Raw genomic sequence first — 16,499 nt, forward strand, 5'->3', positions numbered from 1 at the left:
TTGATGAAGGTATATCAGGCATAATGTCCAAGTTTGCAGATGATGCAAAGGTTGGGGGTAGTTAACGACAGTAAAGACAGTATGCTACTGTAACAGGATCTAGATAATTTGGGAAAATGGGCTGAGAAGCGGCAACTGAAATTTAACATTGACAAATACAAAGTACTGCATATGGGTAGCAGTAACCCAAGAGAAATGTACCAATTGTATGATACTACCCTCAGGGAAGTGGAGAGTGAAAAAGTCCTAGGGTAATTGAGCAGTCAGATATGAAGTTGCCGCCAGAGCAGATCATGAGATCATGGACAAGTAGGTGATTATCACGTTGTACAAGGCAATGGTCAGGTCACATCTTGAGTACTGCATACAGGTCTGGAGACCTCATTTTAAGAAGGATGTAGATTTGCTAGAATAAGTAGAAAGAAGGGCAACAAGATTGGTGAGGTGAATAAAGGGGTATTCTTACCAATAAAGGCTTAAGTTCTACAAATTGCAGTACCTGGAGACTAGGCACCCACGAGGTGATTTGATTGAGGTGTATAAGGCCTTAAACAGGTTGAGCAAGCTCAGTGATAAGATTCTTCCTCTCACACAAATTACGAACCTTAGGGGGCATAGATTCAAATTGAGGAAAGACAGTTGTAGAATAGATGTGCGAAAATTTGCCTTTAGCCAGCAGGTAGTTGATTGCTGGAAGAACAGACTTCCATCTCTTATTATGTAAGCTTAAATAAATTTAAGGCTGAGCTAGACAGGCATTTTTAGTGAATTGATGGGTGAAATGGGAGGATTGTTTTTTTTGGCTGATGCTGCATAAGTTTTCTTTCTTGCATCGTATGCCTCAACTAATGCTAAATGCTAATGTTAATATAGTCCATTTAATTTTTTGACTTAGATATAGCAATTTTAAGATTTCCTAAATTGTGGCATCCCCAGTATTATTACTTTGGCAATTATATTTACTGTGAAGTGTATATTGCAATGAAATGTAAGCTAGAATCTTATTATAACTGTAGCAGGATTTGGAGGCACACTTACTCTACTATTTATATCCAGTACACCTGCATCCATTGGTAGCCCTGGTGATGGTACTTTTTTCCTTTCAAATATTAGTTTGAAGATAATACATGTAATTCCATTTAATGCTGCATTAAAAAAAATAAAAAAATGTATAAAAATTAGAACTAATTGATATGGATGCACAGCAGTGGAGTAATGAGTAGTACTCGATGCAATAAGTTATTGATATAGGATAATCATGAAACAAGAACTAAAAAAGTTCATTCTTTCTTACCACCGATGAAATTTATCAATCAAGAATGATTAATCAAAAAGGATGTAAAGTATTCTTAAATGAATGGTTTCTATTATTTGATTACATTATAAATAAATAAATAAAGTTTCTCTTTATATTCCGGGATGATCACATAGTCAGAGGCGTTCACAAGATAGAGAGAATACAAGAAACAGAACTGTATTTAGTAATCACGCAAACTTGAATCACGGTCATTCAAAGCACGTGTACTTATGCACCCTTGCGATGACCGCTCAGCTATAGCAGTTTCATATTATCTGATATTTTATTTGATATTATATTATATGTGATTAATTATTTGATGAATGGTTTTTCTCTATGGATAAATCTATGTCTGTAGTATGACTTGCATCTGGTTTTTTTTTTTTTTTTTTTTTGAACAATCAGAAAAAAGATGTGATTGTGAGGCTGCACCATGAATTGTCCATGTTTATTTGCTAATAAGTATCACTTTTCAAGTATGAGAAGTATAATGTTTTACTTATTAGTAATGTGGTACCCCATCTCCAGATGGCCATTTCAGTGCTTAATGTCAGTATCTCATTGGTGGAAGATCAGCCACCTTATCAGTTTAGCATCTGACAACCCAATGGTAATTTGACTTAAGATGAGAAATGTCAAGGTGCCTTGCAATTTGAGAGAACAGTGCCATTACTTTTTTCTGCCTATTCTATATATAAAATGGACAAGTCCATGCTTTATAGGCATTATTCAGTTTTTATGGACACAAGTCCATTTTTTATAGATATCCAGTTTTTATGGACACAAGTCCATATAGATGTATTAGCATTAGTGGAGGCATACGATGCAAGAAAGCAAGCTTATACAGCATTAGCCAAAGTATTGTAAACTTATTAAATGGTTTAGAGTTAGAGCATTTATTAGTGCACACTTGGAAACTTATGTTTTTGCATCTTTTTGTTTCTCTTATTTTATGTTAGATGTAAAATCAAATTTTTATCTTATGTGATTTTAAACGTAAAATCTAAATCTTATCTGTGTGATTTTAAACGTAAAATCTAAATCTTATCTGTGTTATTTTAGGTGCAATTTCTTCATGCGTGATTTTATATGCTATTTGTCACGTGATTTTAAATAGAATTTCTTCATGTGTGAATTTATATGTAACATATTTATTCAGTTTGTCAGTAACCTATACAGGATCATCAACAGTTATGCCTTTCATGTAAAGTGGGCCAGTGTGATTCATACCTTTTCTTCTAGTGTTAACATAAGCAAAGAATTATTTTCTATTTTTCTTTTTGCTCTTAGCCAAAGACTAAGATGATTTAACTTATAATCTGCCATGGCATGCCTAATCCCCTAAGTAGTTTGAATACAAAATAATTTATATTTTCTGTAGAATTCTGTGCCCTCTTATAATTTGTCATCATCATGAATTTTTATTTTCCACCACTATCTCATCCATTTTGGTCTAAGCCTTTATGGCATCTCTTAGTTGATCTAAAAAGCTTAGTAACTGTTTAGACCGAAAATCTAAAAAGCTTAGTTCCTGAACACTTTCCATTTGCATTTGTTTACAGTTTAGAAAAATTTTTAAAATTTCTAAGACCATTATAATCACTTTAGCAAAAAAGAAAATTTCTTTTCTGTACTCTTAACAATAGTAATGTGGTATCCCCATTGAATAAATACTACATCAGTATACTATGATTAGTGCTGTCTAGTGATTCCTTCCTTTGAGAATTTATAATACATGAAAATTCACTGCTGATAACCAGATCAGGAATATTGATTTCTGTTGTCCTTTTAACATGTTATGTAATTGAGAAAATCTAGAAATGTTTTCCTACTAAGTGAAATGCCAGCTCACAAGTTCCAGTTAATATCAGGAAAGTTAAGATACCCCTTAATAAGGACATTCCAATTTTCTGGTTGACAACTATACAGATAAATAGAATTAGTATTAGTAGTGGCAAATGATGCAAGGAAATAAGGTTATACACCGTCAGCCAAAAAAAAAAAAAAAATCCATTTCACCTATTCATCCCTCCAATAGTTTGCCTAGTCTTCTTTGAATTTATTCAAACTATCCACTTCCACAACAATGGATAGAAGCTTGTTCTAGCAATCAGTCACCCCTGGCTGAAAGTTTGCTTTTAGCATTAGTAAAGTTGAAAGTTGCTTTTTGCACTTTTCAGCTGGGTCAGACTGGCAGGTTTCATCCTGATGGCTCTAAACGGTTTTGTTCCCATCTGGAACATCTATCATGTCATGACTGTCAGCCGATGACCTAAATTTGCTCTTGCTGGATGGGCCAGTCCACCCCAGCTTCTCAGTTCCTGTCAGCTTGAACTTCTTGGATGGGATGATGTCTTAAGTGGGAATCAGATCCTGATATTAATTGAGATTTTTTTAAAAAATAGTTTAATGTTTTCTAATGTAAGCCTGCTTTTTTTTAGGCATAGCCTGTGTGAACTGTGATGGATGACCATGAAAGAGGTGGTGTCGCAGCAGAGGCAGAGACAATCTCAGATATTCAGAATTATTTGGCATCATTTAACAAAGAGATTCAAGATGGTACTGGTGGAAATAGTACTGCAAGTACATCTATTTTGCCAAATGTAGATGGTTCTGAAATTGTGGATGAAGGTGGAGAAGCTGAAGGGCAAGCTGTAGGTCAACAGGGTGCAACAGAAGGTACTGCAACTTACTATGTGACACCAGCAGCAAATGGTCCTCATGTTGAAGAATATCAGTATACTGAACAGAGTCAGGTTAGTAACTAGATATTTTTTTGCAGTTTAAATGACATATTTTCAAGAAAAGAAGCCGGTTTACAATCATCTTTTCATATACAGTCAATTGTAAAGTATCAGATGTAGTAGAGTTTGATTTAGTATTAATACCAAACTATATGGCAGTCAAACTGAGAACATTTGATGCTGTGTTTTGGTTTGTATTATTAGGAATTTACTATTTTATTAATGGATAGCTTTGATCTTTGTAGTCGTCTGCTCATTAAATTTTCTGCAATTATTTATTTCTTTCCTTCAAATGTGTAACAATCTGTTTGCTTATGTAGATTTTATAGAGCCTCTGTTATGTCTGTGGGTAATCATGAAGCAGCATACACATGCACTTTCATAGATCATTCTTGCTTTATATCTAACTGTATTATTACTTTTTCAATTCCTACTATTAGTTCACACTCTCCCTATATATATTTATATATCTTGTTCAAATTTTCAATCGTTAATAAAATACTTTTTATTCATCCACTCAAGTTCAAATAAATTTTTTTAAACTTGTAGTGGATGACACTTGATGTTAATACAGTTTTTTCAAATATTAATTCATTAATTAAATTAAATTAATTAATTTTAGTTTTATATGGGAGAAAAAAATTTCTCTTATATAAGATATTTAGCAGGATATAAATTTAGGAATAAAATTGAAATCAACAGGCAGTAGCTCAATCGGTAAAATGCAAGGATTTCAGTATTTTTCACGTGAAGGTGAAGAATGCAAGTTCAATTCTTGTGAAAATCAATAATTTTTTGATAAATTTTTGTTTTTCATCCACTCAAGTTCAAATACATTTTTTTAAACTTGTAGTGGATGACACTTGATGTTAATACAGTTTTTTCAAATATTAATTCGTTAATTAAATTTAATTTATTAATTTTAGTTTTATATGGGAGAAAAAAATTTCTCTTATATAAGATATTTAGCAAGATATAAATTTAGGAATAAATACCGTCAGTGGCGAAGCGTGTAGATCGCTGGAAAAAAATTTCTTTTTCAGAATCTTTTTTCATTCTGGGTTCTAGTCTGAGTCAAGGAGGGAACAAAATGGAAAATGAAACATGTGAATAAAAATAATAGTCCAACACCATATATAGAAAGTAAAATGGAAAATTTCAAGGAAATTCGCTTTCTATTTTGCCACTTAATATTGTGATTCTGTCATATGTATATACATATTTATATTAATTGTAATTATTTAATAAAAAGTAACTAAAATGAAATTTTTCTTTGTTGAACTAAGTAGGAATTGACTTAAAAAAAATTTTTTTTATATTACTTGTTAGCTTTAAGGTTAATTCTCAGAAATTTTTTCATTAGGTTTTCTCACATTTTCCATGTAATATTGTTATTATCAATCCTTGCTACATAGATTGGTCCTTTAAGTGACATCTAACTGTATGTATCACCTGATATTATATACTGATTTTCAGGTATTATGACAAAGCTCTGATTTTGATATAAATATATCCCATTCAGAGAAGAGATAATCAAGTTAAAACAACTTCTAGCTCCCTCCAAAAAAATTCCTGGATGCACCACTGAAGTTAGTGAAATGTTTTTGAATATACTGATATAAGTTTGTGTATGTAAGAAACAGTTACTTAATTTTGTTTTCTTAGATTTATTCTTCCCATTGTTCATTATAGTTTCATTATCTGGTCTGTTTCTCTTGCTACTTATGAGCAACATCTTTTTTTGCTCATGAATGTAACTTACTCCTGTTTTGTGTTTTTTTTTTTTTTTTTCACTTTCTTATTCCAAAGGTGTTTTTCCTTCTGCTTGGAAATTTGCCCATATCCAGCCAGTTCCTAAAAAAGGGTGACAAGTCTCTCCCATCCAATTATAGTCCTATCTCCTTCTACTCTTTCTAAAGTAATGGAGAAATTAATTAGCTGTCAACTCTTAAACTATCTAGAAACCTTCTAACTGATCATGTATCGCCAGTATGGATTCCATCAGTGTTAATCCACTGGTGATATAATGGCTTATGTTTTCTATCTGTGGACAGATTCAGTGGAAACGTTTGGTGAAACTCAAGCAGTTTCTCTTGATATTTCAAAAGATTTTGATCATGTTTGGCATAAAGGTCTTTTAAATAAGCTTCCATCTCATGGTTTGCCATCTGTTTTTTGTAATTGAGTATCCAGTTTTTTCCCTGACTGCACACTGTGAATGATGGTAGATAGCTGTCTGTCTGTCTTCTAACTGTTCCACTAATGCTGGTGTTCCCCAAGGTTCAGTTCTTTCTCCCACTCTTTTCCTCTTGTATACTTCTTCCATTGACTGGAAATGCTATCCGTAGTTTTGCTGATGATAGCAAATTGCATTCCGCCTTTCAGTTTGAGAAACCTTGCCCTGCACAAACAGCTTCAACTTCTCTAATATCTGCTACCAATTCCTTAAATGCTGATCTCCAGGTAATTCTATAGTGGGGCAAAGATAACTTAGTGTTGATTTAAATCCTTCTAAAACTTTTTTGCAAGGTATAAGTTCTGTCTTATACCTTGCAAAAAGAATTCTTCTACTCCTATGCTTATCTTTGATGACCCTCTGACTTCTAGGCAAGGTCAATATCTATATTAGGGATTACCCTGACTTCTAATTTCTCTTGGCATAAGCACATTACAAATACTGCTTCCTCTGCATCTAAAAGCTGGGGCTTCTCTTTCGCTCTCAGTGTTAGTTTTCTTCCAAGCAGCTGTTCATTCTGTACAAATCACAAATCTGCTTACCAGAATATTGTTCCCACATCTAGGGTGGTGCCCCCAAAACCCTCTCTCAGGCTTCTAGATTCCGTTCAAAAGAGGGCAGTTAGATTAATTAATGACTCATCTCTAACAAAGTCTCTCCATTCTCTGTCTCATAGATATTCTGTTTCTGCTGCATGCCTTTTTAGTAGATACTTCTGTGGGCACTGTTCTTCTGATTTGGCTTTATAATTCCTGCCCTCTCTTTCAAAGCAGTCCAAACATATGCTGCAATTGGTGAACATCCTTTTATTGTCCAACTTCAAACTCACAGAATCAAATTTTTCTTCTTCCTCATTTAATCATTCAGCTTCCATTTTCTGGACCAACCTTCCTTCATATATATTTCTGAAAGTTATAATTTACAAAAATTCAATTCTAATGTCAACAAATATCTTCTTTCATCTTCTCAACCTTCAACTCATGCACAGTATTAAGTACTATAGGTTCTAATACCTCTTGTGTTTTGGGTTTTCATAAAAAAAAAAGATGTTACAGGTTAATGTTAAGGGTTTGCAATTTCTGATTACAAAAGCATAAAAATTACCATCCTGAACTCTACTCCTTCTACTGAGATCATAAAAACATGAGAGTTATTTAGAATGTTATCCTGTTCAGGATGACATTCTAATTATGTTCTGTACACAAGTGGTTCTTAACTTACATCAGCTCAAGTTACATTGTGAAATGCTTTTTTTTTTTTTTTTTATTAATCACAGCAGTAACCCAGAACCTTACATTTGTGAGATTTAAATCACCAAATAAATGACATTATATATATTTTATAATATATTGAACTCATATTGCAAATGATATAAGTTAATTGTTATAAAGTTCCCTCTACTTCAGGCAGTAGAGGGAACAGGTTAGTTTTAATCAGAGGCATAAAGGCTAAAGCAAAAATGAAATTGTTTATATTTTATTTAAAAAGACCTCACTGTGTTTTGGTTTCTCTCATGGCATTTCTCAGATTTTAACTAATGTTCTTGTGGTATTTATAGTTTTGGGATATTTATAAGGTGTACTATTATTTTTGCAAAAGTACTATGGATTAACAGGAAGAAGCAAACAGCAAAATGTCAGTTGTCGAGAAATGCCTGATAAGTGATCACAGCACTTTAATCATCATTAAAGAAATTATTTAAATAAAGGTTAACAAATTGTTTCACCTGAATAATTTAAATTAAGATTGCTATTTACTGTAATGAAAATGTTAGTAAAAGTTTAATTATAAATTTATAACTAAACTTTATTATATATTTATACATAATATAATTATAGAAAAGAATGATAAAAAATATGCAATTTTATTATGGCAAATGTCATTTTTTTAATGTCTCCTATATAGATATGTTCTCTTTCTAAGCAAAAAACTTTAGTAACACAATTTCTTTATGTAGGCACATTATGATGGGACTACATACTATACATCTTCAGATGGTACTTACTATACTACATCAGATCCACATTCACAACAAGATGAAGAAGCACAGAATCATTATGAAACAATTCCTGCTTATGCAGCTCGAGGAACCAGTTCAGGCCTTACTGCTTCAGTTGTACCCATGGCACAACCACAGCACTCAGCCTTTCAGCCTGTAGCAAATGCTACACAACAGATTGTAGCTGCAACTAATCATAGAGGCTTACAGCAAATAGTGTTAGCAGTAAGTGAAACTGGTGGTGTAGAAGGTGAACCCAGAGAAATTTCTGTCACTATTCCTGCATCTCTGACAGGACAAGTAAGATATTTATTCTATTAAGTTATATATTACATTTTTTTTTTTTTTTTCACAGTCTGATTGATGTATTAGGTTGATTGGCCCTGGTTTTTACACCAAAGCAACTAAGGTTATGAGGGATCAGTTTAGCAAGTCTATAAATTGTGTGTAATCTGTGGTCAGTGCGCCAGTTTTATTGGATGTAAAATCTGAATTTCTAGGTTGGGAGGGAATCATGCTGCCCTCACATGAGACCAACTAATTCAGCCATGGTGTGAAGAAAAAGGCCATTAAAATTTGTCCTGTCTTGACAGTATTTAAATGCAGGATTTTTCTGCACAGTGTGAAGGACAGTGATCATAATCACAATTATTGCTGTTCCTACAAGGATGATATATCTGATTGTGAAAGCTGTATCAGTGGTTCATGTTGTAGATAACACTGGTCAGCAAAAAAAAACATTTTTTTTACTCCCTGTTAGAATTCAAGGCAATTCTTGTAGATTTTACATTGCTGAATTCAGATATGGCAATATTGCTGTAATGGCCACCAATTTTAACTAGAAGGGGTTAAAGTCAAAAACTAAGTTTTTATTAAAAAAGAAAAGAAAAGATTTCATGTATTTTAAAAAAAAGTTACATACAGTACTAAATATTGAAAAATGGGTCTATTAACCTTATTCTATTTACAAAAATGTTTATCTGATAACAAAATATTTATTTTGTTGTTTTTTGCCTTTTATAATTGTTCATTGGTGTTTCCTGTAGGAGATTCCAATTGTAGTCTGCCAACATATTTGGACTCCATTTTCCTTGGTATCTTTAGCATTAGCATCAGCATCAGTTGAGGCGTATGATACAAGAAAGCAAGCATATACAGCATCAGCCAAAAAAAAAAAAAAAACCCCTTCCCATTTATGTCCCTTCAGGCAATTAATCGGGGCTACAGGTAGGATCCCATCAGCACTGAGCTTGCTCAAACCATTCAAGGCTTTATACACCTCAATCAGATCACCTTGCAGGTGTCTAATCTCCAGACACTATAATTTGCATAACTTAAGCCTTTCTTCATAAGAGCAACCCTTTGTTCCATTCACTAATCTTGTCGTTCTCTGTACTCGTCCCAGCAGCTCTACATCCTTCCTAAAATGAGGCCTTCAGACCTCATTTTAGGAAGTACTCAAGGTGTGGCCTGACTATTGCCTTATACAAGGGGATAATCACCTCCTTTTCTCTGCTGGAAAAATTCCTTTATGTCATTGACAAGACACCATAAGCTACTCTTGCAGACCTTCTGTACTGCTCAGAAAATTTCATATCTGATTGCACAATTACCCCCAGGTCATTTTCATTCTCTACCACTCTGAGTGTAGTACCACATAGTTGATACATTACTATGGGGTTACTGCTACCCATATAAAGTACTTTACATTTGTCAATGTTAAACCAGTTGCTAACTCTTAGTCCATCTGCTCAACTTTTCTAGATCCTGTTGCAGTAGTGTACTGTCATTAGTGTTATTGACAACCCTACCAAATCTTCGTATCATCTGCAAACTTAGACATTAAGCTTGATCTACCTTCATCAATATCATTAATGAATACAGTAAACAACAATGGTCCCAACACTGAACCTTGGGAACTCCACTAATAAACATTAGTCCACAAAGAGCAGTGTCCATTAATTACCACCTTGTCTTCTCCCACTTAACCATCGCTTTATCTATAGAAGCAATTTGTCCTTAATGACACACTGCTCCAATATGTACAGCACTCTTCCATGTGCAGCAGTATTAAAAGCTTATCTAAGATCCACGTATCCAAGTATATTTAATTCAATGTCATTTTCTTTGGATGGTTTTACATATTTCTGAAATGCAAATGCACTTTTTGAAGTATTTTTCTCCTATTAAATTTTAAATTCCATTTGAAGTCTATTTTTATAATCATCTATTTGGCTGCTCAGTTTTTCTATATTAACTGATATTTTTCCCTTAATTTAAAAAACTTGTTGTGCTTCATTTGCTGTTAATCAGAATTTTTGTCCTGATTGGATTGTTTTATGATCACTTCCAGTGAATTTATTTTTTTCCTTACCAATATATATATATATATATATATATACACACACACACACACACACACACACACACACACACACACACACACACACACACACACTGTATTCATATACAGATGAGTAGTAGGCAATGAAAGTGGCTAGTGAAGAATGGGTAGTCTGTAATTCTTCAAAAATATACCTTGTGTAATTATACATTAGCATTAGTTGAGGCATATGATGCAAGAAAGCAAGCTTATACAGCATCATCCAAAAAAAAAAAAAAACCTTCCCATTTCACCCATTCGGTCACTCCAAATATTTGTCTAGTTCAGCCTTAAATTTATTTAAGCTACAACTTCCACAACAACAGATGAAAGTCTGTTCCAGCAATCAACTACCCGTTGGCTAAAGGCAAACTTCCGCACATCTATTCTACAATTGTCTTTCCTCAATTTGAATCTATGACCGCCTCAGGTCCTTAGTCTGAGCAAGTGGAAGTATCTCGTCAGTATTGAGCCTGCTCAAACCATTCAAGACCTTATATACCTCAATCAGATTACCTTGCAGGTGCCTAGTCTCCAGATGCTGTAACTTGCAGCACTTAAGCCTTTCTTTGTAAGAACACCCCTTTGTTCCTCTCACCAACCTTGTTGCCCTTCTCTGTACTCGTTCTAGCAACTTTACATCCTTCCTAAAATCAGGTCTCCAGACCTGTATACAGTACTCAAGATGTGGCCTGACCATTTCCTTATACAAAGGGATAATCACTCCTTGTTTCTGCTAGCAAAATTCCTATATATCATTGACAAAACTCCATGACCTGCTCTGGTAGCCTGTCTGCACTGCTCAGAGAACTTCATATCTGACTTCACAATTACCCCCAGGCCTTTTTCATTCTCCACCTCCCTGAGTGTAGTACCACACAGTTGGTACATTTCTCTAGGGTTACTGCTGCCCATATGGAGCACTTTGCATTTGTCAATGTTAAACTTCAGTTGCCACTTCTCAGCCCATCTGCCTAACTTTTCTAGATTCTGTTGCAATAGCATACTGTCTTTAGTATCATTAACAACCCGGCCAACCTTTGTATCATCTGCAAACTTGGACATTAAGCCTGATATACCTTCATTGATATCATTGATAAATACACAAAACAACAATGGGCCCAGCACCAAACCCTGGGGGACTCCGCTAATAACATTAGTCCACGTAGAGCAGTGTCCATTTATTCCACTCTCTACCATCTCCCACTCAACCATCCCTTTATCCATTGGCGCCTCTGTAGCCAGGTGGGAAGGAGCAGCAGTGCGTAGCACACACTTCTTGATTAAACTGGGGTTTGAGCCTGTCACCACGAAATATGGAGGATGCGGAAAGGTCAGGGAATGACTACCGCATAACCCGGAGCAATATGGCCTTAGTTGCTAATGCTCCTTAAAAAACCAAACAACAATCTCTCCACAAGATGTTCCTCTATCCCCAAGTTTCTCAAAACCTCCCACACTTTCTCTCTCTTTACGGCATCAAGCGTGTTCTTTATATCCAAAAATGCCATCGTAATTCTTTATTATGTTCATATCACTTTTCCATCAGTTGCCTGATGCAGAAAATTAGATCCACCATCGATCTGCCAGGCCTAAAGCCGTACTATTCCTCGGCCATCCTATTTTCAATCATTCCTCTTATCTTCCGCTCTAACAATCTCTCATGCAGCTTACTCACATGTGATGTCAGTGTGATGCCTCTATAATTGGAACACTTGTTCCTGTTCCCCTTCTTGAACAACGGGATGATCAAACCTTCTTTCCAGTCCTTCGGCACCTGTCCTCATCCCAAATCTTACGGAACAGTCTGTGTATCCATGCTATCCCTACCTCGCCTGTAGCCTTCAGCATTTCTCCATTTATCTCATCCATACCAGCAGTCTTACTTGTCTTGATGTATTTCCATGCCTGCACTACATCATTCAAAGTCAAGTCTATCTGCTCTCTCTCCGTATCTTTGCTTTCATCCCCTCTTTTATGATCAACCTGCCTTTGTCCCTTTTGCTGGCTGTCCTGCACGTTCAACAGATTTTCAAAATACTTTTTCCATGTTCCTCTTATCTTTTCGTCCTTGGTTATTAGGTTCTCATTCTCATCCATCAAGTATTTGCTCTGTTCACCATCTCTTCTCCTTTTCCTCATCATACCCTACAGTGTTTTTTTATTATCGTTGATATCTTGTCGTAGAGTTTCACTCCATTCTTCCAACCACAGTCTTCTTTCCTTGTTAACTATCCTCTTGGCCTCTCTCTTCATGATTTCATATTTCTCTTTATTCTCATCATTTCTGTTCTGAAAGTAGGTCCTGAATGCATTATTCTTGATTTTCACAGCCTCTCTCATCCTATCATTCTACCATGGGGTTTCTTTCCATCTCCTTCTATTGCTTGTCTTTCCACAAACCTGTTCTGTCAGTCCTACTATACAGTCTTTGAATGCTTTCCATTCTAATTCTATGCTGTTCACCACTGACTTAGGTCCAACTTTCCTGAACTCTTCTCTGAACATTGCTCCCTTTTCCTCTTCTTTCAATTTCTACACCCGTAGTTTTCTCTCTCTTGTTATTTTGAGCCTCTTCAATTTAGGGAATCTTAACACTCCAACAACTAACCTGTGATCACTACCCAAGGAGACAGTGGATATTCATATCCTAGCCCCCAATAAAAAATATATGGACTGACAGAGAACTCTGGCTGAGAATCAAATTAAGAGAAAGCAAGAATATACATGCCTTCTGTTTCTTTAGTACAACACTCAAGCAATAATAAATTAGATAGCTTAAGTTTTTGAATTTACTATGAAGGTTAGGCCAAGTGGATGCCAAATAAATATCACTGTTGCATACATAAAGGTTATCATGAGCAGTAATGTTTCAACAGTAATCTGTATGCATGTTTGAATAGTAAGCTGTTACAATAGTGATATTTTTTCAGCATCCACCTTCAAACCTTCATAACAAATTCAAAAATTTGACTTATCTAACTTATTATTGCTTGCATATTGTTTACTGTAGAAACAAAGGGCCAGCTTTTAATCTTTAGTATTAAATTTTAACTGTGTATTCCATTATCTTTCTCATCTTTCTCAACTGAATATCTTTCTCATTCAGCTAGTCTCTTCCAACCCATATGCATATCCAACAGCATATTCATTATAGTCAGAGTTTAATTACTTTTACAGTGATCCTAGTCCATAAATAATGTATAATTACTTTTAATTACATATAGTCAGTGCTTTTTTTGTAAAAAAATAGGTGCCGGTATTCATTCTTTGCTATCAAGAAAAATTCCGTGCCAGCACGGGTGACACAGCTGGCATGCAGTGGGTGTCAGCCATGCCAGCTGCTTCCATCTGTTAAGGATCACGTTGGGCGGAGTCAGCATCCATCAATCACAGCTGTATCGCTAGCAGTTGGTACGCTATATCCGATACTGAATCTCGACCATTAATTTTATTAAGCATAAATTTATTATACAAGTATATTAAAAATAAGTCAAATGTGAGTCTTATTTAAAAAATAAAAAATAATAAGTAAAATGTAAAAATACGGTAAGTACCAAGTAAAAAAAATAAGTAAAAATAATTTCATAATGAAGTTTTGGTCGAGATTCAGAAACGGATACCCCTTCCAGACTGCTAGCGATACGTCCGTGATTGACGTGTGCTGACTCCACCCATTGTCACGTGATCTCCTTAATAGATGGAAGCAGCTGGCATGGCTGACACAGACTGCGTGCCAGGTGTGTCACCCGTGCTGGCACGCTGTAAAAAAAGTGCCGGTACGCCGTACCATTGCGTACCATCACAAAAAAAGCCCTGCATATAGCAATACCCAAAAAGCCTATTGAAATACTACAATATATATATATATACTTTATTATATATTCTATAAAGAAATCATCCTATTTATTATCAATAGCACATTCGTAGTTGTTAGGAATGTGCTATTGATATGTGATGTTAACGCTATTGTTGCAGTTGAGAATTAAACATTATATGCACACAATTTGACTTTATTTATATGTATTAGATCCTATATAATTTATTATGGATCTGATTTCATGGAGGGGATGGGAATAATATGGTGCATTTCAGGCATTTTTAGTGTAATGGTGCTGACTAACAATTTTAGTATTGTTACTAAAATAAAAGGATTAGCATTAGCATTAGCATTAGTAGAGGCATATGATGCAAGAAAGCAAGCTTATTCAGCATCAGCCAAAAAAAAAAAAAAAACCACTCCCATTTCACCCCTCCGTTCGTTCGAAATACCTGTCCAGTTGAGCTTTAAATTTGTTTAGGCTATCAACTTCAACAACAAGTGATGGAAGTCGGTTCCACCAACCAACCACCCGCTGGCCAAAGGCAAATTTCCGCACATCTATCCGACATCCGTCCTTCCTCAATTTGAATTTATGCCCTCTGAGGTGATTATTCTGAGCAAGATGAAGAATCCCATTGGCATTGAGCATGCTCAAACCATTCAAAGCCTTATACACCTCTATCAGATCACCTCACCGGTGCCTAGTCTCCAGACTCTGTAATTTGCAAAACTTAAGCCTTTCTTCGTAAGAGCAACCCTCTGTTCCATTCACTAATCTTGTTGCCCTTCTCTGTACCCTTTCCAGCAGCTCTACATCCTTCTTGAAATGAGGCCTCCAGACCTGTATACAGTACTCAAGATGTGGCCTAACCATTGCCTTATACAAGGAAATAATCACCTCCTTATCCCTGCTAGAAAAATTTCTGTATATCATTGACAAGACACCATGAGCTACTCTTGCAGCTCGTCTGCACTGCTCAGAGAACTTCATATCTGCCTGCACAATTACCCCCAGGTCTTCATTCTCCACCACTGTCAGTGTAGTACCGCAGAGTTGATACGTTGCTCTGGGGTTACTGTTTCCCATATGTAGTACTTTACATTTGTCAATGTTAAACTTCATTTGCCACCTCTCAGCCCATTTCTTCAACCTTTCCAGATCCTGTTGCAGCAGCATAGTGTCAGTAGTGTCCTTAACAACCCTGCCAACCTTTGTATCATCTGCAAACTTAGACATTAAACTTGATATCCCATCATCAATATCATTCATAAACACCGAAAACAACAACGGACCCAACACTGAACCCTGAGGAACTCCACTAATAACATTAGTCCACGTTGAGCAGTGTCCATTGATTACCACTCTCTGTCTTCTGCCACTCAACCATCCCCTTATCCATAGCAGCAATTTGCCTCCAATGCCACACTGTTCCAATTTGTGCAGCAGTCTTCTATGTGCAACAGTATCAAAAGCCTTTCTAAGATCCAAATATATAATATCAAAGTTATTCCCTGCATCCAGTTCTTTTGTGACTACATCATTCCCTGCATCCAGTTCTTTTGTGACTACATCATGGATTAATCTTCCATGTTAAATATAAACTAATCTAGACACTTAAATCTAAACTACCTAGAATTAACAAAAAGAAAGAAAAGAAGAGGAACAGATAAAAGAAAAAATAGAAAGGGAAAGAGAAAATCCATACATTCTTCCTCTTCACTGCTTTGAATGTATATTTAGCCAAATGAAATGAATGGCTCATGCATGCCTGTATCTGTTGTCCTGTAACAGCTAATCTCATATTTAATATGGCCAAATGTAAATTTTTTATTTATTTTATTTTTTTTTATCATAATTTGAGATTGAATGTTAATTTTTACTTGTAATATATAACTGGTATTTACAGCAAAATTGATAATAATAATACATTGAATAACTAATAAAAGAAATAAATAGAAATTTAAGTTGAAAGCAGTTCACCTCTGTGAAGTTTTAGAATATATTTATTGTTAATAT

General features: G+C 35.0%; 1 protein-coding gene across 2 annotated transcripts in view; it reads left to right on the forward strand.

The window, feature by feature from the left end:
* Positions 1–16,499, forward strand: part of LOC150089880 (uncharacterized) — a 134,183-nt gene that overhangs the window by 34,477 nt on the left and 83,207 nt on the right. For both annotated transcript variants that reach the window (XM_090368881.1, XM_090368883.1), the window contains exons 2-3: positions 3,739–4,053; positions 8,235–8,576. In XM_090368881.1, the coding sequence (XP_090225007.1) occupies positions 3,760–4,053; positions 8,235–8,576 (636 nt within the window). In that variant the 5' untranslated portion in view covers positions 3,739–3,759. The remainder of the gene's footprint in view (positions 1–3,738; positions 4,054–8,234; positions 8,577–16,499) is intronic.

This window comes from Mastigoproctus giganteus, chromosome 2, assembly GCF_048544385.1.
Source record: "Mastigoproctus giganteus isolate SK-2022 chromosome 2, ASM4854438v1, whole genome shotgun sequence".
Taxonomy (NCBI): Eukaryota; Metazoa; Arthropoda; class Arachnida; order Uropygi; family Thelyphonidae; genus Mastigoproctus; species Mastigoproctus giganteus.